The sequence below is a fragment of the Grammomys surdaster genome, unplaced genomic scaffold (assembly GCF_004785775.1).
Source record: "Grammomys surdaster isolate TR1022 unplaced genomic scaffold, NIH_TR_1.0 208, whole genome shotgun sequence".
Classification (NCBI taxonomy): domain Eukaryota; kingdom Metazoa; phylum Chordata; class Mammalia; order Rodentia; family Muridae; genus Grammomys; species Grammomys surdaster.
This window is the reverse complement of record NW_021604653.1, coordinates 306,547-328,198: the sequence shown is the minus strand read 5'-3', so window position 1 is coordinate 328,198 and position 21,652 is coordinate 306,547. Positions and strand designations below refer to the sequence as shown.

Below are 21,652 nucleotides of genomic sequence, written 5' to 3'. Positions count from 1 at the left end.
GAGAGAGAGAGAGAGAGAGAGAGAGAGAGAGAGAGAGAGAGAGAGAGAGGATGTGACTGCAGAGCGTATGTGTGTGTTCCATTGGGGTGGGTGTATGCATATGAGGCCTAAAGCTGATGTTTGAAATCATCCTTTGTCCTGGCCCAAGCTGCTGCTCAGGTCCTTCGGGCAGGGTCTAGCAAGAGAGAGAGTGGGGATGGAGCGGCAAGAGACAAAGAACAGAGACAAAACAGGGTATGTGATCAAGTCCCCTTTATTGAAAGGAAATCATGGATATATATATAAGCATAAGCAGGGGAATGCAGCTGAAGACACTTTACCATGTGCGCCTTGCAGCTGGGGACATTAAACAACAAAATATGTGAGAAAAACAAGATGTTTATCAGAGTGTGCTCAGCTGTTGTGGGCTGTTGAAAACAAGTCTCTTGTCAGGGTATATGGCTGGAGATGGCTGCAAAGATGATAGCTGCTTTCTGCTCAGAGTCGGCTCCCAACACTCTTTGATTGCTATTCTATCATATTCACAGCAGGGGCTCTCAATCTCAATCTCAATCACCAAATCACGGAATGTTTTACAGCTTTGGTCCCTAGAGTCACTGGAGGTGTGTGCTCTCAAGGGACTGGTGGAACTTTGGCTGCCTCTTTCTCGTGACTCCTGTTTGGCGAGGTGTTCTGCTCTGTCACACCATCCCATGATGCTGCTGGGCTGCATCCCAAACAAAGGGGTCGAGTGATCACGATCTAGAAACTACCAAGCAGTGCGTCAGGAGCACTTTTTGTTTTGAAGGTGATTACGTCAGGTTGTTACAGTGACAGGAAGCTGGCTGTGGTGCTCTGAAAGAAAATGGTCCCCAGAGGCTCACAGGGAGTGCTATTAGAAGGTGTGGCCTTGATGGAATGGTTGTGGCTTTGTTGGAGGAGGTGTGTCACTAGGGTATGGGCTTTGAGGTCTCTGAAGCTCGAGCCAATTTACTTCTGCTGCTTGTGGATCCAGATGTAGAACTCTCAGCTCCTTCTCCAGCACCATGTCTGCCTGGATGCTGCCATGCTTCCTACAGTGATGATAATGAAATGAACCTCTGAAACTGTAAACCAGCCCCAATTAAATGTTTTATAACTCCTTTTTAAGAGTTGCCATGGTCATGGTGTCTCTTCACAGCAATAAAACCCTAACTAAGACACTGATTGACCAGATTATTATACAGATATAGGTGTTTTGAAGTTCTAGAATCTGATACTGAAATGTGGTTATGGGAAGGCTGTAAAATATACTAATTGTAAGTGCACAATTATATCTATCTGCCTATGTACTGAGCTACCCTCTATTGTTTTGAGAAAGGGTTTCACTATATAATTCTGGCTGGCCTCGAACTCACTGAGATCCACCTGCCCCCTGAGTGCTGAGATTTAAAAAACATGTTCTATCATGCCTGGCCCACAATGATTCAGTCTCTCTCCCTCCTCAGCCCCATGTTGTGTGTATGTTCCCAGGTGCACACGTGCCATAGCAAGTACAGGTCACAGGACAGCCTGGGGCCTCTTCATCTTCCACCGTGTTTAAGATAGGGTCTCTTCTGTTTACTCCTGGGTAGGCCAAGCTGGCTGGGCTGTAAGCTTCTGTCTTCACCTCCCTGTTGCCGAGGGAGAGCTGGGTTATAGAGACCTGCACATCATCAGGCTTTCCGTGGCTTCTGGGGATCTGAACTCAAGTCCTCACATTTGTGCAGCAAGTTCTTTTGCCCACTGAGCCATCTCCCCAGCCCCACAATGCTATTTTTACGATGTCTTAATGGCCAGTTTCCAGGAAGCAGTATTACTGACTACTAGAAAGACATGACCAGGGACTTGAGGGCAAGGAGAGAAACTCCTAAGGCAGAAGAGCAGGTGGCTAGATCCCAGAATACCAGCGGGAGACATTTGCTGCTGAATAAGAGCATGCCATGGCTGTGTGGCAGAGACTCTCCTCAGCAGAGAACAGCTGAAAGTCCAGAGGTGAACAGGACATTTTCCTGATGGTTAGAGAATCAAACCAATGAGAAGCTTGCAGGCTTCCGGTTGGAAAGGATAAAAGGTGGAAAACGAAAGGCTGGTAAATGTTGCCAGTCTGGTTTTGATGGTTGATTTCCAGCTTTACTCAGTGCTGACTTCCTTCACATGTGATTTCAGGAAGTATCCATAGTTTAGATGTTCCATTTAAGGATGGGAAGAAAAGGTCTGATTTATTAAGGGCAGAAAGCTTTCCTGTTTACAGGGAGAAGATGTGGGCAGCTATTCATCTGACACAAGAAACTCTCCCCAAGTATGTACCTTACCTGTCACTGACTTTGAATGAAAGCCTTTGGGGCGGGGGGGTAGGATGGAGGTGTCCAGAGTCTCACTATGTAGACCAGGCTGTCCTTGAACTCACAGATCTGCCTGCTTCTGCCTTCATAGCACCAGGTTTAAGTGTGAATTCCTTCCTGGCTCTAGGGAAAGCCACGCAGAGAGGTCCCATTAGTCCTCAGAGACCGGGACTAGCATCACTCAGAGATGGCAATAGGAAGGTGTGACCCCAGGCATAGGTGGTTTGGGTGTGAGCCTGTCTTGCCCAGGAAGTTCACTCTCCTAGTTCACAGCAGTCCTTCATGGCTGTGCTGCCAGGCAAGCTCCATATAGTTCACACTGCAAGGGGGCTCGCTCCCCAGGTACCACATCAGCTTTCTAGCCCCTGCGCCCAGACATGCTCCTTTTTCTTTTCTCAGAGTCTTTTGGAGCCCATCGTCTGCACTGGCTGTGTGACCTCAGCTGTTCTCTTCCCTCACGCTGCACTTCCGCACACAGGTGTGCTCCCTTCCATGCCCTCCTGCCCTCTCTCAGGTCCTCCACTTGCTCTTCTTAGTGTCTTGTTGAGACAGAGAATCATGCATCACAGGCTGGCCTCAAATGCACTGTGAGTGACTTTGAACTCTTGATCCTCCTGCCTCCAGCTCTGCAGTGTGGGATTACTGGCGTGTAGCACCATGCCTGGCTTTTGTGGTGCTACGGAAGGGACCCAGGGCCTTGTGCTTCAAGCTCTCTACCAATGGAACAACATTTCCAATGCCTTAACACAAATCCTCCCTCCACCTGCAGTACTGGGCACTGAACCCAAGGCTACCCACATTCTGTTCAGGGTTGACGTGCTTCAGTTAACAAGAATATTAGCCAGAAGCAGAATTACAGAAGCCAAAAGGCAAGGTTAGCACATTTAGAGCCTTTCCCAGAACTAGTGACTTTGATGGATTAGGTCTTTGTTTTCGTTTTGGCTGGTGGTGCTGTCTACATGCTGAGTTTTACAGCCCGAATGGGACTTCCATCATGGAGTCAGTTGTGCTAAGGTCTGGGGCCTATTACAAAACAATCAGGCATAACTGACATCTAAGCACTCTCTCCTGAGAATCCCCACTGCAAGCTCCAGTGACTGACCTACTGGGGCAGCGAGCTGGGCCTATGCTTCTTGCCTGTGACCCATGATGATTGGTTGCTGGAAATGAGGTGGAAAACTGCAAAGAGCAGGTGTGCAGAGCAGAAAAGAGGCCAGACAGCACCAGATCTCCTCTACAAGAGCGACAGCTCCACTTGATCTCACACAACGGGTCGGTATAGACTTGATGACATTCTGCACGGCAAGCTCATGAATACATTAGCCTCCCAGAATTAAGGCGTAAAGTACTAGCTGCTAACTAAAATTGTAAACTGCTTAAAGTAAGCATTTCACATGGGTTTACATCCCAGTGTGTCCACAGACGGGAGCCTGTGGTGACGTAATTCTTCCTTGGATCTGACAGTGATGTTCTCCCTTTCGTGTCATTATCCTTATTTTCTTTTTAAAAGGTTGCTTAATTTTTTCTTTTCAAATTTATTTTATTCTTATGTGTATGGTATTTTGCCTGGAACTGAATGCCCTGAAATCGGAGTCACAGACAGTTGTGAGCTTCCATGTGGGTGCTGAGACGCAAACCCAGGCGCTTTGGAAGGGCAGCTCGTGCTGTCCCCGCTGAGGCATCTGTCCAGTCCATTATTAGCACGTGTCTTGTTAATGGTGCCATTGTGTCTGAAGTACATGTAACCTGATTGTTTTTATGTAGTGAATTTTATCACTATTAGGCGCGCGCGCGCGCGCGCGCGCGTGTGTGTGTGTGTGTGTGTGTGTGTGTGTGTGTGTGTGTGTGTGTAGAACATGCATGTGGAGGCCAGATGTCACTATTAGGTAGGTGTCTTCCTCGATTGCAAGCTATCTTATTTTTGAGATGGTCTCTCACTAAACCCGAAGCTTACCTCTTCCCTGGACTGTTGGCCAGGGAGCCCCAGGGATCCTTTTGTTTCTCCCTACTCGGTGCTGGGGTCACAGACCTGCCACCACACCTAGCTTTTTACATAGGTCCTGTGGCTCAGACTCAAGCTCTCATGCTGTGTGGCCAGCAGCTCATCAACCGAGCCATCTCCCAACCCCACTGTCACTTTATTGTGGAAACAGGGTCTTACCACATGGCTTTGCCTAACCTAGAACTCACTCTGTAGACCAGGCTGGCCCCAGACTCAGAAAGATCCATCTGCCTCTGCCTCCAGAGTGCTGGAATTAAAGATATGCACTACCATAATTTGTTTGTCGTCCTTCTTTTTAAAGGAGGAACCAGAAAGAAACTTAATAAAATAGGATTTGGAGACGGAGAGATGGCCCAGTGGTTACAGTGCTGCTGCTCTTCCGGGACCTGAGTTCAGTTTGCAGCACCTGTGCTGAATGGCTCACAGCTGCTGTAATGCCAGGTCTGGGGGATATAACATGGGCCCCCACCCTGGGAGACACACACACACACACACACACACACACATACACACTCACACACACACACACACAGGTCTGGGGGATATAATATCCCCTACCCCTGGACACACATAGACATAATTTTTAAAAGAAAAAATCTTAAAAAAAAAAACCCAAAAAACCAAGGTTTATTTAAAGAACAGAACAAAACAAAATACTACCAGGATTTTAAAACCAGGAAATGAGGACCAGGAGACAAAGGCTGCTTTGACAATTAGCCTGATTTTATACATTAAAAACAAAAACAAATCCTGAAAGGAAACAGGGGAGCAAACAGGAAAACAGAACGGAGGCTGTGCAGCACTGTGATCTCTCACGCGCCTCACGGTTACCAGAACACACGAGTTCCACACAGACACTATGCATGCTTACAATCAGTTTATTTACAAAAGCATCTCTTCAATAAAGATGACTGGCCCAGAAATCAAGCAAGGAGGCAGCATCCCAAACGCACACCCAAGCCTTGATCTGGAGGCTCTTGTACAAGAAGCAGGCTGGTCATGGTCTGCCCAGAATTCCTTAATAATGATGGCTTGTCTCCAAAATGTCCCCGATTGCTGTGGAATGTTCCATTTATACTACACAGTCCAGAACCAACAGTAATCAAGAAGGAACTGTCAGGTTTGTGGGAATATATCTGTCCCACACTATCTATGTGCAATGCAATGCAGTGATTAAAGTGTATAAGGGGGGAAAAGCAGAACAAAATCTTGCTGAAACATAATTGACAATCCTTATGAGTCAGTAAGACCCCAGAAACTTCCCATCATCCCTCAGTGTCTGTTAAGCATGTAACACTAAGAGTGCTTAGCAAAAATCTAAATTTCAGTTATTGATGTATGTTTAAAACCTTTCCACTCCTAAGATACTAGACAAACATGAAGATACATCATGACAACTCCTTCTACCTGCAGGCCTTTTGCTTCTGCTTACATCTTGCCTTACTTCTTCACCAGAAACCGAGTGATGTCTGATCCATGCTTCGTTGCCAGAGAACGTCGTCTCACCTGACTTCTCTCCTTGGCTTGCTGGGCAGTTCTCTAGGAGTAAACAAATACACAGCTCAGGGAAGGGAGAAGGCTGTGTGCTGGAGTCTGTAAAATGCATATTATCTGTATATGCAGGGCCTACCCACAGGAAGGGTCCTGAGAGCCTAGGTTTACTGGTCTCAGTTATAAGAAAACATTCTTGTGGAGAATGTGGGGACTAGGCGAAGCCATGAATCTCAGCATCAAAATAGGTACTTATACACATCTTAAAATTCCCAGAGTTCAGTGGGTAACATTTGTTCACTTCTTATTTTCTGGGTCCAGCTCAGAAAATTCATTCCTAACTCAACACATAAGACACTGCAGAAAATCAAATGCGACAGAACTGGATTCTTCTGCTAAGCCCAAATAAAAATGTTCATGAGAATCCAAAACTAAACAAACCCAGAGAAGATGGGATTCTCACTGGTGACATCTTTTATAGTCTCAGGTGGCCAGCCCCACACTAACTATGTAGCTCAGAATGTTAGAGCTCCACCTGCCTCATGAGTGCTATGCTACCACAGACAGCTGATCATGAACTCTTGATCATCTGCCTCCAGTTCCCAAGTGCCCCAACACACCCAGTTTGTGCAGTGCTGGGATGGGACCCAGGGCCTCGTGCATGGTTAAGTGAGTGTTCTATCCACTGCACCATATCCTTAGGTCAGAGAATGAATGAAGAGGGTAGCAGCCATTTTTTCCTCTGTGACTATGAAGTTCCTCAGAGCCAGGTGTCAGGAGTGATGAGAGAAGCCCCATGCCATTCTGCTCCCCGATGAGCGCATGCGTGTCCTCAGAGTCTCCACCACCCGTGTGCCATCCTCCCCAGGGCTGCCTGGATTGGCATGTATGTGTGAGCATCACTGACCTCCTTGTGGCACACTGTGCAAAGAGTCTGCAGGTTGTCCAGGGAGCACTGTCCACCTCCCTCGTACACTGGCCTGATGTGATCCACCTGCCAGAAGTGGCCTTCTCCTGGGTTTCTTAGCATCTCATTTAGCTGCAGTAAGAACATACTATCAGCAACTTTCCAGATCTGCTGTGGGAACCTTGGGCTGAGCACCGGGAAACCCCTCACATAGCAAAACCACAGAGAGAAACCCATTAGGATGGCTTTTAATAGCTTTTGTTGTGAGCTAAAAAGAAAAAAATACCCCTCTAAGTTAGCAACTTGAAAGCAATAAAATGTGTATCTAAAAGAGTTTTGTGCAGGGCGGTGGTGGCGCATGCCTTTAATCCCAGCACTTGGGAGGCAGAGGCAGGTGGATTTCTGAGTTTGAGGCGAGCCTGGTCTACAGAGTGAGTTCCAGGACAGCCAGGGCTACACAGAGAAACCCTGTCTCGAAAAACCAAAAAGAGTTTTGTCCCATGCTACTGAACACATTCTGCAAACCTTATGAACCAAGTATAAGACATCCATGTTCCTGACATACTGGGGGGTTAACTGGTTGTTTTTTGACCCTTTAAGTTGTTTTAGTATTTAATCTCAATATTAATTATTATATAACCATTCATTAAATACCCTAAATTCATTTGCTCCTACAGCAGTGGCAGGTTAACACTACCATCCACGTTTTGTTTTCCAGGTAAGATCTCTTGTAGCCCAGGCTTCCACCAACCTCTCATGGAGCCAAGGATGACCTTGAACTCTTGATCTTCTTCTACTTCCCAAGAGCTGGGGTTACAGCACGCAGCACAATGCCAGGGTTATGTGTGTTAGGGATGGGACCCAGGCTTTCATGTGTGCCAGAAAAGCTCTCTGCTGACTGAGTTGCATCCCCAGCGTTGGCCAGACTTTGTTATTTACCCATTTCCCAGGTTGCATGGACTGGCATGGATGAAATCTCCCCAACAAACTTTTTTTTTTGTTTTTGAGACAGGGTTTCTCTGTGTAGCCCTGGCTGTCCTGGAACTCACTCTGTAGACCAGGCTGGCCTCGAACTCAGAAATCCACCTGCCTCTGCCTCCCCAACAAACTTCTGTACCTCGCATATTTAAAATAAACAAAGACAGCTACTTAAGACAGCCAGTATCTAGGCTGGTCTCCACACACATTTAGCCAGTGACGCCCTATGCTATAATGACGTGTATCTGAACATCTCAACCCGAGACAGTAAAGCCAGTGTACTGCAGTGGTTTAAACATCAGACATTAGTATGAAGGCTAGTTTTTATTTGTTTTTAGTCTTGGATAAGAATAAAATTAGTTAACTTCATGAACGCTGGCCACAGGCACGAATGATTATTTCAACTCTAAAGCAGAAAGAAACACGGAGAGAGGCATCATACTCCTGACCTCAAAGTGACACAAAATAGACCCATAGCCCAACAGAGCACAACAGAGGACCCCAAACAGATCCACACAGTCCCTGGACCCCTGGAAAAAAAAAAAAGACAATCTATTCAGTAAGTGGTGCTAGCCAAACCGGACATGTGTAAAGCACTTTTAAGAAAGCATGTAGGATTCTGGGTTGGTGACTTGACGAATGTGTACCTCTGAGAAGTGCCCAGGCAGCCAGCTGGGTAGGGAACCTGATCCACTGACCTCTGTCACTGCCTGCCTGTTTCTCTTCTGTACTACACTTCGGGCTTTCTGCTAGAAGATGCAGACTGAGTTTTAGAAGCAACTGCAAATGTCATTCTAAATGGCATATTCTTAGAAAAAAATCCACTCAGATGTGCCTTTTGCAGCTAGGTTTTTCCATCTGAGTAGCTTTAACTGACAGGCTCAATGGTCCAGAAGACTCGTCTTTATTGTTCCTGGGTAATGTGTAGCAGATACCCTGGGGGCCAGCTCTTACATGCTGATAGCCTCATGACAGACCCTGTTCACTCAGTTTGAGCCTGATGTTGAGGCATCTTCCCTTGGGGTACAATGTCTAACCTGTGACAGCTACAGTCCTAGAAAGGTCCCTTTCAGATGACCTTGGGTCATTTTAACTGCATATCTTCAGGAAGCCTGCAATGCCCAGGATGGGAGCTTTGCTGACATTCCTCTCAAGGGTATACAGTATATCCTTCATCAACTAGACCAAGGGATACCTCAGAATATCATTAGAGAAATGATGTATTTCTCTATAGCCAAGGGATATACTAATTTATCTCTGATAAATGGCCGTTAGCTAATTCTATTACAATATAGCAGGTAAGTTAAAATATATAACTTATTTTAAAAATTTAAAAAATTACATCTTTATTTATTTATTTGTCTGTCTGCCTATTTACTTATAGTCAGGAGTTCACTGTGTAGCCCTGGCTGTCCTAGAACTCACTACAAAGACCAGGTTCAAACTTTCAGAGACATGCCCGCCTCTGCCTCCTGGGTGCTGGAACTAAAGGCATGTGCCACTACAGTCGGCTAAGAATGTACAATTTGTTTAGCTGGCAGGAATTCATCTAATACGGTAGTGGGCAGAGATTGCTTGGGTGACCCTTTTTTATTGATTAAGCACACCATAAAATTAAGCATTTTCTTTTACTTGGAAACTAAATAGTTTTCTTAAGGAGATCACACCTCTGCTTGAGCTTTGGGAAATTGAGAGAACGCTGACAAACGTGCCTGGAACAATACCTGGCCAGAACTGCTTTATTAAAATTGTGTTTTATAATGGGATAACCACACAACCCTTTCATTGTAAGCTGTATTTTGGGGGTACTCCCTATGGTGGTTTGAAGAGGAATTTCCCCCACTGTCTCAAGTTTGAATGCTTGGCCAGGGAGTGGCACTATTAGGAGGTATAGCAGTGTTGGTGTAGGTGTGGCCTTATTGGAGGAAGTGAGTCACTGTGGGGAAAGGCCTCAAGGTCTCATATGCCCTACCCATACCCAGTGTGGCACACAGTTGCTTCTGCTGCCTGCAGATCAAATGTAGACCTCTGAGCTCCTTCTCCAGCACCATGTCTGCCTGTATGCTGCCATGTTTTCCTCCATGATGATAACAGACTAAGCCCTCTGACCTGCAAGTCAGCCCCAATTAAATATTTTCCTTTATAAGAGTTGCCATGGTCATGGTGTCTTTTCACAGCAATAGAAATCCTAACCAAGTCACTCCCTTGCACCCCATCCTAAGATACTAACACACTGGAAGTAGATCTCTGAGCTGCTCAGTGTCTGTGTCTGCAGTCATGTACCACCACTTAATCTCTTCTTAAAACAGAGATCAGACTCCAAGCAAAGCTCTAGACCATATAGCCATTACTCGGGAAGCTGTCAGGGCAGGAAAACAAATCAGAAAACAGCCGTGGATACAGAGAGACACACAGAATGAAGGAAATGCTATGGGGAAATGATCCCATTTCTTTCCCAAATCAATGGATAAAAAACGGTGGGGGTGCTAGAGACGGAAGAAAGCATAAAAGGTATCACAACACAATGCAGACAGGTTTTCATTCTAATTTCAATAAAATAAGTGAGACAATCCTGGGAAGCAAACACACACTTAAGATAATTGAGGAATTGCAATTCTCTTGCCTGTCATTTGCACTGTGATTATATTTTTCAAAAGGAATAACTGAGAGAGACAGGGAGGAGAAAGAAAGATCGGAAGGAGAGAGGGGCAGGGTAAGAGAGACAAAAGAGAGGAAGGGAGGGAGGAAGAAAAAAGGAGGAGGGAAGAAAGGGGAGAGGAGAGGGAAGAAGAAAAAAGAAAGGAGAGGGAGGAAAGATGAACTCGGGAGAGAGAGAGGCAGGCTATCTTTGCTCAGGAGATATATACTAGAGAGCTGACTGAATAAAGCTAGAGACAGATGGAAGCCAACAGCACCATGGCGACTGCTGAAGCTGGGTGATGGCATGTGACTTCAGTATTCTCTCTACCCCTGTGCATTTCTGAACAAGGTCAGTCAGCAGTGAATGCTGGCTGAACCACTGCCCAGACATATGGTGATAACATACCTGCTCCAGTGGGAGTTTTGCAGTCCAGGCAGAATCAAGAAGATTCTTCCTCTGACTTTTAGGGGCATCTCTCATCCGCAGAAAGAGCTCCTGTGCATTCACACCACACAGCTGACACACACCATGTTCTGTTGCAAACACCTGGGCTCTCAGGTAACTGTTGTTAGATCGGATCCAGAATTCCTCCTGACATTTCAGGGAGCAGAACCGGGAGTCCCATGCGCTGGCTTTGGATCTTTGCTCGGGCTGGCAGGTGGGATGCTGGCAGCGGAGGCAGAGTGGCCTTCCTTCCTTATCCACAGCCTGAATGTAGCCTTTGGATGGGGATGGCTCAACAGCGAGATCAGCTGGGCAGGGATTCAGAGATGGGCCACAGGCTCTCTCAAGCTTTCTACAATTAAACAAAATACTGTATAGTAATGTGTAATGAAGCTGGGCCATTGTTTTGTAGAGAGGTCTCAGCTCTGGGGTTCAGTGGGAGATGAAATATCTGTAGTGAGTACCACATAGTTCAGCCAACTTGAGAAGAGCCATGCTACAAAAATTAATCTGATACCAGCAGCCTCTGTTAGTCACCAAAGTGCTTCCCCAATAAACACTTCCAGACATCAGATGCTGGACAATGAGACACACTTGAAATGCTCATTCAGACTATGGTGAATGCTCTGCAGAACCCCAGCGGCTGTTCCACTCCTCACCCAGTTGGGTCATGTGCCTCCTCAGCCTCAGAGCACTATGGGTTCTTCCTGAGTTTTGCTACCTTACAGGGTGAAGGGATTGTCACAGAGCAAGAGAACAGGAATTAGGACAGAACGCTTGCTAAATATCAGGCTTCTCCAGGAAACTCCAAGTTGGTTAGATACAAATTAGAAATGAAACACAACAGGACACATGGTTGATTAGAATCCCAACCATACTGGCTTGATATGACCAAAACTGCCAGGCTGGCAGACGGAGCTCAGGTCTCCTGGCATCTTTATCCAGGCTTGTAGCAGGTCACATAGGCTCCTGGTTTGGGGTATTCCTTATCTCTAATGACTAAGATGATGAATTCATGGGCCTAAAGTATTGTTAGAACGGCTGAAAAGCTATTAAATCCTGATTCTGTTATCACAGACATGGGTGTGTATGTTTGAAGCAGTATTCTTTACCATGTGTGAGTACTATGGTGCACTTACTTTGTAGAAGGGTCCTGGGTCGTGGACCCCTTGGTGATCAGACGGATGTGGCCCCCATCATTTTTCACCTTATTCATGGAAGCCGTGGCAACGTCTTCTTTAGTGATGTATCTAGAACAATTAGAAGTTAAATACATTTTTCTCTAGTAGGAGTTTCTGTGGAGGCAGACATTGTTCTGTGTATCCACTGGTAAAGTGTCTATATTCCGGTAAATAATTCTTCTCCTCAGTCAGTTCATTAGGTCACACACACGAAGGCATGGGTGTAGAAGGGAGACCAGTTAGGAAGAGGAAGGCGAGAACTGACACTTTTAAGACTGAGTGTCAAGTTGCCAATATTTCATTTTTCATTGTGGTTTGCAGACATTCATGAAGAATGCCAGCTTCCAAAAGGATTATGGTAAATCTCAATTATGGCAAACAGAGAAGGAAAAATATTACCTACAAAACCAATTTCTGAATTAAATGCTAGCAGAGGAGACATTTTTGAAAGAAGAGCAGTGTGTGCATTGGAGACTGGCTCACCATAATCCTGGGCTCCAGGGTGCTGACCTACGGGTATGACAGGGATGCCTCTAAATCAGGCCAGGTCTCTGAGAATAGAACTCATTCAGGAACCAACTCAATGGTTGCCAGGCTTGGTCATTTCCAATCATCTAAAACTGATTACTTGAAGCTAGCTGCAAGATTCCAGCTTGGATAAGGCCTACAGCTGGTGGAGCATAATCTTGTTGGGGATCTAGTCATTTCTTTTTAGACTTCCAAAATTAGTTATGTATGTCTTGTTTATTGTTCTTCTTGAGACATTGTGTGTGTTTGTGTGTGTGTGAATTTATGTTTGCAAGTGTGAATGCATTTGGGTGTATGTGGAGTCCAAAGATTGAAAGCAGGTACGTTGTTGGATCACTTTCTACTTTATTTACCAAAAACAGGGTGTGGTGGTTTGAATATGATTGGTCCATGTGAAGTGGTCCTATTATGAGATTGGAGGAAGCATGTCACTTTGGAGGTAGGCTATGAGGTCCTATCTCAAGCTCTGTCCAGTGAGAAAGAGAGCCTCCTCCTGGCTGTCTTCAGATTAAGATGTAGAATTCTCAGCTCCTTCTCCAGCACCATGTCTGCCTGTGTGCTGTCATGCTTCCCGACATGATGATAATGGACTGAACCTCTGAAGCTGTAAGCCAGCCCCAATTAAATGTTTGTCTTTATAAGCGTTGCCTTGGTCATGGTGTCTCTTCACAGGAGTAAAACCCAAACTAAGACACAGGGAATCTGGAGTTTTTGCTAACTGGCCAACTTGACCCAATGATTCCTGTATTTGTGTCCTGAGTTGACTGCTGGGATTTACTGTAGGCTATCACTTGCCCAGTTTAAATATGGGTGCTGGAATAGGAACTCTGGTCCTTATATAAGCAATTTATACACTGAGTCATGTCTTCAGCCTGACATTTAATATTTTAAAGACAGAATCCAGCCCCCTGCCCCTCTGGCATGCGTAGGGAGTGGAGTGTGTTGCCTCTCCCTCATGCCTGCTGGGCTGAGGTTTCTAACAGGCTCTTGGATTAAGGTCCTCTGAAAAGTACCCAGGTAGGATGGCACGGAGGAAAGAGACCCAGCCCGGTTTTCCATACATGCTCTGTGGATACGCCTTTATTCCTAACACTGCCACTCCCCGAGGCTCCCCCACAGACACTAGTGCTGGTTCCTTTCTCTTCCTCTCTGATCAGTCACAGAGGTGTGTACGTGAACGCTCTGAAGAGCTTTCTTCACTCTCCTCCTTCCATTCCCATGGCTGACTTTAAGTAAGGTAGAGCCTGGATATGTTCTGTAGTTGTGATAGTCTACAATGTCTTCAGACACTGTGACCCTTAGCAAAACCAATGCTTAGGACAGTCACTTTCCCCTTCTGGGGACATGGTGCCAGAGGAGGGAACTAGGTCCTCTAGAACTGGAGTTACAGATGGTTGTGAGCCATTATGTGGGTGCTGGGAACCAAACCCAGGTCCTCTGCAAGAACAGCAAGTGGACTCAACCACTGAGCCAGCTCTCCAGTCCCCAATTTACTAAATCAAATGGAGGAAGGTATATTAGGTAGGTTTGGTACTCTGTGATCTCCTTCAAAGAAGGAACATTGCTACAGGACAGCTGGCAGCTTCCCCTTGTAATTTTTACCCCATGCTAAGAGAACCAGGGTTATGATCAGAAAGAGGTTCACAGAAGAGAAGCACATGTGCTTACCATGTCAAGTATGGACATTAGAAATAGACTCTTGAGCCAGGCAGTGGTGGTGCACGCCTTTAATCCCAGCACTTGGGAGGCAGAGGCAGGTGGATTTCTGAGTTTGAGGCCAGCCTGGTCTACAGAGTGAGTTCCAGGACAGCCAGGGCTACAGAGAAACCCTGCCTTGAAAAAAACAAAACAAACAAGAAGGAAAGAAAGAAAGAAAGAAAGAAAGAAAGAAAGAAAGAAAGAAAGAAAGAAAGGAAGGAAGGAAGGAAGGAAGGAAGAAAGAAATAGACTCTTGATGAAGATGGCAAAGGAGACAGAAATGTGTCACAATTAATCTTTATTTTCCAACCTTGGACCTGACAGTTACTTTACACTTCTGGGAACTGGTAGTGTGTTAAAATAGAACCAACTCTTCTACTGCAGGGCAGAGAGTCCTGGGGCTTCCTCTGAAGTCCTAAGGGTAAAAGGTCTCTTGTTGTTAGTAACTGCCTGAGGCTGCTCAGTAGGCAGAAGGCATGTGTGTCAAGTCCTGCTTCTGGCCTCTCTGTTAATGTGTAGGATTCCAGATAAATGAAATCCAGACAATTCCATACCTTCCAGCAGATCTGATTAAGTTCACTACATATAGAACTATGTTGCTATAAAATGACATAAGCACTATTTTAAGTATAATTCTCCCTTCCTTTCTCTCTCTCTTAAAACAAGGTCTCCTGCTGCCCAGTCTAGCTTTGAACTCCCCTATAGCTGAGGATGGGCTGGAATTCCTGATGCCCATGTTTCTACCTACGTGATAAATTACAAGTGTGTAACTGGTTTCCTCAGTGCTGTGAAGGAACCCAGGGCTTTGGATATGCTTGGCAAGCACTCTCTCAACAAACATCATAGCGTCTTTTCCTCCTAATTTACCGAAATGTCACTACTGGTTCCAGATCTGTAGAAACGGCCCTGGAAAACAATGTACTACAGAATGCAAAGAAAAGGGCTTACCTTCTGGTGCTATTGTCCTTGGCTTGTTGCTTCGTGATCTCTTCCAAAGCCAGCACGGGGCTGCAGAAGAGCTGCCCACTCTTCCTGATAATCCTCTGCTTCATGGCAGTCAGACTACTCCACTCTCGCACGAACCTCAGAATCTGGTAGAAAAGAAATGATGAAGCATGAACAGTTCTCAATGCAGCCTCCTCTGAAAGCCAGGTATTTACAACACAGAGAGCTGATCTTATGCTATCCCTCAAACAGGCTGAGTCCTGTAGTTAAGTCTCTCTTCAACTTGATAGTATCTCCATGCTATAAACTGCCTACGTTCAGTTCAATCCAGAGTCCATAAAGGCACTTCAGGCACGTGCTCTGAATCCACAGGCACCAACAGTGACAGTGCGTTCACAGAAACCTGAACAAGCTATAGACCCCAGCAACCTGGGAAAAGATGGCCTCAGGCAAGCAGGTCCTGTGGGGCTATAGCGGACGGTGCAACTTGTGACAGTCACACTGCATTAGATGCCTCAGAATCAGGTCAGATGCCAGCAGTAAATCTATGTTATTGAGGGACTGTTGTCAGGATTGTTCGTTATCAATCAGTTACGGATAACTAGTCCACTAGTTTTGGCTTTATTATCTACTTATCTATCAGCTATGAATCTATCGATCAGCTATGTAGCATGTATCTATGTATCTACATATGCATCTATTCAATCTATCTGACTCTGAGGCAGGGTGCAGCTGACAATGCTTCCTTCCCACTGTCAGGGTAGCAAAAAACAAGAATAAGCAGACAGAATCCCCATCACTGTCTTGTGAATATAAATGGTGCAGTGCAGTGAGGTAAAGGCCTCCCGGGCGGCCGCCTGGCCTGCAGCTGCAGCACATAGGTCACTCTGATAATGAGTCCAGAGTCACGGTGTGGTATCATCCTGGCTCCCGGAATGTGCCATCGTTAGAATTTAACTTTAAGTGTGATTCTGACAGCTACATCATAGCTGCTAATCCTATGAATGGGAGTGAGCCGATGTGAGGATGACTCTGTCCTCAGCAGCAGCAGCGCTGGGTGTGATCACTCACCAAGGAAACAGATTCCACATTTATTTTTAGCACCAGCGGGATTTAATAGACACTGACTGAATGGATAAGAATGCAGCCTGCACTCTGACTCTGCAATAAGCCATGAGGTTTTCTTGCATTAAACTAATCATCTCTACAGTTATGAAAATAATTATACTTGAAATAAATAAATTTTATTTAAAACTCTTACCAGAGAGCGATTCTGTTTTAGTTGAAAGGCTGCTGGTAAGTCTTCCCAAAGGTCTAATTTTATATCCAAAGGAATGAAATTACAGTTCAGTGGCTTTCCATCCTGACGACAGATGAGACATTATTAGTGCACCTTAGTCTGTATGTACTAGTAACTACTTTATAAGAAAAATTTAGTTACCATGTAGCATGGCCAGTCTCCTAAAAGATAAACTGCAAGTCACATTCTAGACAAAGGTGTACCCAACGTGGGTCCCCTGCAGAGCTGAGGTGCGTGGGGGAGGCCTTCTGCCTGTACACAGCCTAAGATTCCGTTGTTGGTCTGGACGTTGTACTTACTGCCCCGACGTACTTTTCTACTGCCTAACCTTGGAAATACACACTGAGATGATGAGAAAGTGCAAACACAGAAGAACAGCACATCTTTGACATTACCGGCAGCACAACCATCTCCAATTCCCAAGTGATGGGCTTTATAATATTAGAACATTAATCCAATCTACTCTGTTTGTTTGTTTGTTTGTTTGTTTTTCAAGATAGAGTTTCTCTGTTTAGTTCTGGCTGTCCTCGAACTCACTCTGTAGACCAGGCTGGCCTGGAACTCAGAAATCTGCCTGCCTCTGCCTCCCAAGTGCTGGGATTAAAGGCATGTGCCACCACTGCCCGGTTATTATTCTAATCAAAGAACAGCATTGATAAGCATCTGGATATCCTTTCTCAGATAGGTTAGTATTTTTTATTATCCACTGTTATTGGCAGGAGGGGAAGGAAAACAGAGAAATTCTAGAGAGTTATTTTAAAATCTGCGTTTCCAAAGCCATGTTCCACAGCTGCTCCGCGACATCCCCGCCTGCCCTGAGAGGAAGTTGGAACTGCACTGAGGAGTGTCATCTCTCAAACATAGGTGAATGGCATTCCCTGTGTAACGGAGAGGATGGCTGCCATGTGAAGACTCACTAGATCTACCACAGCTTCTCATATTCAAACTCTCTTAGTCGAGCAGGTGCAAGCAGTCCACTATTGTGTTGGAAGAAGAAAGCGATGGAGGCTTTCATGACATGCCGTGTACCTATGTAAGTAATTACATAATGCCAAACCCTGGCTCTGGGATTCTCCTGTCAATGATCAGGTCTCTCGTGACACAGGCAGTTACCCTTCTGTTACGGACTCCTCTTTCATGCAGCACACTCTTAGGTAGTGACCTAGAGATCTTACAAACTTCTATAAATGTGTCTTGGTCCCCTGTGGTGTAAAAAGGTAACTTCTCATCTCCAGTCAGTTCCAGCTGTGAAGAGTGGTCAACATGCCACCCACTTACATCTCCTGTTTAGGAACTGACAGTAATCAAATTGTGACATTTTATGGGAATGGAATGTGTAAGCATTTAGAACAATCATAAATATGCCTGCTCCTGGTCTGCTTCCCCTAATCTCCAGGCTCCACAGGGTGGGCTGGCCTTCAGGCCTACAAGGGCACTAAGTACTGCCCTGCTTGGTCTCTGGTGACTCCATCTCATTGCGCTTCCCACAGTGAATACTGTGTGATTTGGTTTCTGTGCAGCCATTTCCTTCTGACTAGACATGGTTATATGACATACTATATATCCAATCTACTTTAGTAGAAAACACAGTTGAAGGTAGTTTGGTCATAAGCTATTTTTTCTCCCCTCCCTCCCCCCCCCCCTCCCTTCCTCCCTCCCTCCTTCCCTCCCTTCCTCCCTTTCTCCCTCCCTTCCTTCCTTCCCAGTGCTGGGTATTAAACTCGGGGCTTTGTGCATGCTAAGCAGATACCGTTTCACTCAGCAACACCCTTGGCACCGTAAGTCATGTTTTAAGATGGCATTCTTTCAGGCTGGCAAGATGGCTATGTGTGGGAAGGTGCTTTCTGTTGTGCATGCTGAACTAGGTTCAATCCCTGAGCCCACATGCTAGAACTAGAGAATCTTGTCCTAAGAGTTCTCTTCTGACCTCCACACATATGCCGTGGCACACAAGTGTCCCCTATACCAAAGAAATGTAATAGTGAAACAATATAAAAAGTATCCTTTCAATAGAATAGCCCATGTAAAATCACAAATATGACTTGCACTTCTAAACTTATTAGAAATTCAGACCCGAACGATCACAGGCATTTAATATCCCTGCCAACTTTTCCATACTTAATCAGTGTAGAAGGTACAGAAGGGTTCCAAGACCTCCCTAGAGAGGCCGCACCATCACAGCTATTTTGTAATAATGGGGGGGGGGCATTTTCTGCTTGTCAAGCTCTTGCTCCCTTATGATTAAGTGAGCTCTCCTTAGCAGGCTTCATGGTTCTTGTTGAGACAAGACAAGACAGTAGCCCAGGTTGGACCCCAGCCAGAGTTCCTCCTGCCTCAGTTTTCCTGAGTGATGGCATGCACCATCACACCGGATCTGGCGTCCTTGGCTGAAGCCAGAAAACTGCTGACAACTGGAGTGTGACTCTCTTAGCACAGCACTCGGCTTTAGAAAACACAACTAATCTTAAAAACACATGTTATTTATATAAATGATAGTTTAAAAGTGAATAATATATGACTACTTTAAGTGTCTTCATTTTAATACAGAATGGAGTATATATCCATAAATGTAACCTATATCAGCAAGAGCTTGTAGGGTCTTCCACACATTTTCATCATGCAGAAAGCGCCTCAGACTAAAAAGTGTGAACTTTGCTAGCCCAGGCTCCTGCAGGAGTCTGAGTGGTCACTCCACAAAGCCTTCTCTCTGACATTCAGCACAGAGGGGCTGTGGGAGGTGGGGGTGGGGCAGGGTCTTAGGAGGTTATAAAAATGTTGTTTCAAATGCTAAGGTCTTTACAGGGATGAGTTTTACCTTTGCAACAAATCCTCCCTACATTTTACAGCTGAGGAAATGAAGCAGAGAGCAGCTGGATGTGCCCAAGATTGCACTAAACAGTAACAGAGAAATCAAGGTCTCTTCCCCTGAATTCTTAATGAGCCCACTTAGCCTTTTGTTGTCTCTAAATTTCACACAGGAATTTGATGACAAGCTATATGGAGGCAAAAAATTGGCTCCCCATCTTACTGTTAAGGATGTCTTGTAGTTTGTGGAACAGATCTATGTGACACTTACCTTGGTATAGATGTGGATCCGGTCAGTGTTTCTGCTTGCACAAAACATGAAGGTCTCACACACTGGCAGAGTGCCTGAATCATTCAACTGCTCTAATAAAGAAGACAAAAGAGATGATGAAAGGCCTTTCTACTTGGTCTAAATTAGATTATTTGGGGTCTGGAGAGATGGCTCAGCAGCTAAAAAAATTGCTTTTCTTTCAGATGACTGGAGTTTGATGCCTGAGACCCACCTGAATAGCTTACAACTACCTATAACTGCAGCTTCCGGGGAGCTTATGCCCTCTTCTAGCCTCTCTGACCATCCACACACACATAGTTATACACATGCTCAGACACATAAATAAAACAAAATAGCTTTTTTACTGTTTGGCAGGTGGCAGGTTAGAATGATGAAAAATAAACATATATATATATGTGTGTGTGTATATATATATGCATATATATATATACATACACACACACAAACAATATCAACACACTTGATCAGCAATTCATGTCTAGACTTGAAATAGATAACTTCCAAGGTAGGTCTTCCAAGAGCATCAGCATATACAGAAACAGGGGCTTTCTTTGCTAACGACTGAACAAGAAGCAAACAGATTCAGACTCAGCTGGAAAGATATGAGTTAGTCAGAAGGGACCCTTCCCTAACCAGAAGTCATTACCGAACTTGAAGGGTTTAGAGTCTCTCCTCTTTGGTGAACATACTGCAGCTGGGACTAAACAGTCCCTATTTGATTATCAGCACCAGGACAGCATCTCGAATGCCACTGATGAGCCTGGTTCCCTGTGGCTGCTGTCTCATCCACAGGGAGATGACTAGACATGCTAATTCCCTCATCATGACTTATAAGTATTTTCTTAGTCCCTTTACCCAGAATTCTTCAGGAGAGATAAAAATTATGGAAGCAAGTCTACATAATAACTAGAGTCAAATAGGCTGAGGCTTAGTGGCAGAGAATTTGTCTAGCATGCCCAAAGACCCTGGGTTGGATCTCCAGTACTACTAAAATCAAACCCCTCAAAACCACAGGTTAAATAATGAATGCAGTCAATGCCTTTTAAACACATCCGGCCCAGGAAATGTGCTAACTACAGTCCTGAGTGCTCCTCTCACAAACAAAAAGTACACTTTAACAGGAGGGAAAGGCTAACATGGTCAGGGCGCGATATGCACATAGGGAACTGTCATAGTGAAAAGCCACTAGTTTGTACAATTAGTGTGTGTTAATGACTAAAAAACATCTCTGCAATTAGTGTCTGATATTCAGGGATAACAAAGGCATGTTGCGATCACTATCACTAGGTGGTAGCTGTGAAGTTGTTGTCTGAGCCCACGTGAGCTCAGTCACTCAAAGCCACACATGACATACATGCAGTGCTATTATATGTATTGAATTTACGTAACTCCTAGATGTCTATAGACTTTTCGGTATGAAGCTGGGGAGATGGCTATGCAAGTCTGCCCTGAAACCTGCTTAATGATGAAAGAAGAGAACCAACTCCACCAAGCTGTCATCTAGCTTCCGTGTGTGCGCCATGATACACTCATGCCCCTCAGTCATCACACATACAAAATAATAATAAAATAATAATATAATAATAAAAGGGTATTTTTCATTATGATCTGGAATCAAAAGGAGAAAGTATAAGTATCAAAATGCCAGGTTAAAGAACAGGAGAATACAGGTTTCAAACTGAAGAAGCACATTCCAGGAAGAATAACTGACCTCTCTCACAAGGAAGCTGCGTTATGTTTGCTTCATGGACATGTGCAAAGGGTCCAAACAAAGAGCTGGAGGCTGAAGACACTGCTGGTCTGGACCCCTCAGGACAAACAAAAGTCACAGCCACAGGTGGCATGTTGGACTTTGGCTAAGGTACTGTGCCACCAATTAATGAGAGGTGTCTGCAGGCCTTGGTCAGAAGAGTGCTCTGTAATCAGTCTGTCTTCCTATTTGAAGAACTATGCATTAATGTGTAAAGATAGAAGCCATTCTTTGATGAAAAATAATTATAAAGCCAGTGTCATAGTAGGTGATACTTCTTGGGGGGCTGAGAGCTGCATTATGGAAAATATCCTCTTCAGTGTTTCCACAAAGTACAATTTGATGGTT

General features: G+C 45.0%; 1 protein-coding gene across 4 annotated transcripts in view; it reads right to left on the bottom strand.

The window, feature by feature from the left end:
* Positions 1 to 411: 411 nt before the first annotated feature.
* The window catches only part of Zranb3 (zinc finger RANBP2-type containing 3), a 149,353-nt gene continuing 128,112 nt past the window's right edge, over positions 412 to 21,652 (bottom strand). For 3 of the 4 annotated variants that reach the window (XM_028771482.1, XM_028771484.1, XM_028771485.1), the window contains 7 exons: positions 19,534 to 19,625; positions 16,419 to 16,520; positions 15,161 to 15,303; positions 11,945 to 12,055; positions 10,767 to 11,157; positions 6,743 to 6,874; positions 5,207 to 5,883 (listed from right to left, as the gene is read on the bottom strand). In XM_028771482.1, coding sequence (XP_028627315.1) covers positions 5,785 to 5,883; positions 6,743 to 6,874; positions 10,767 to 11,157; positions 11,945 to 12,055; positions 15,161 to 15,303; positions 16,419 to 16,520; positions 19,534 to 19,625 — 1,070 coding nt within the window. In that variant the 3' untranslated portion in view covers positions 5,207 to 5,784. Of the gene's footprint in view, positions 1,053 to 5,206; positions 5,884 to 6,742; positions 6,875 to 10,766; positions 11,158 to 11,944; positions 12,056 to 15,160; positions 15,304 to 16,418; positions 16,521 to 19,533; positions 19,626 to 21,652 lie in introns of those variants that run through there. The other variant, XM_028771483.1, reaches the window with a different exon arrangement.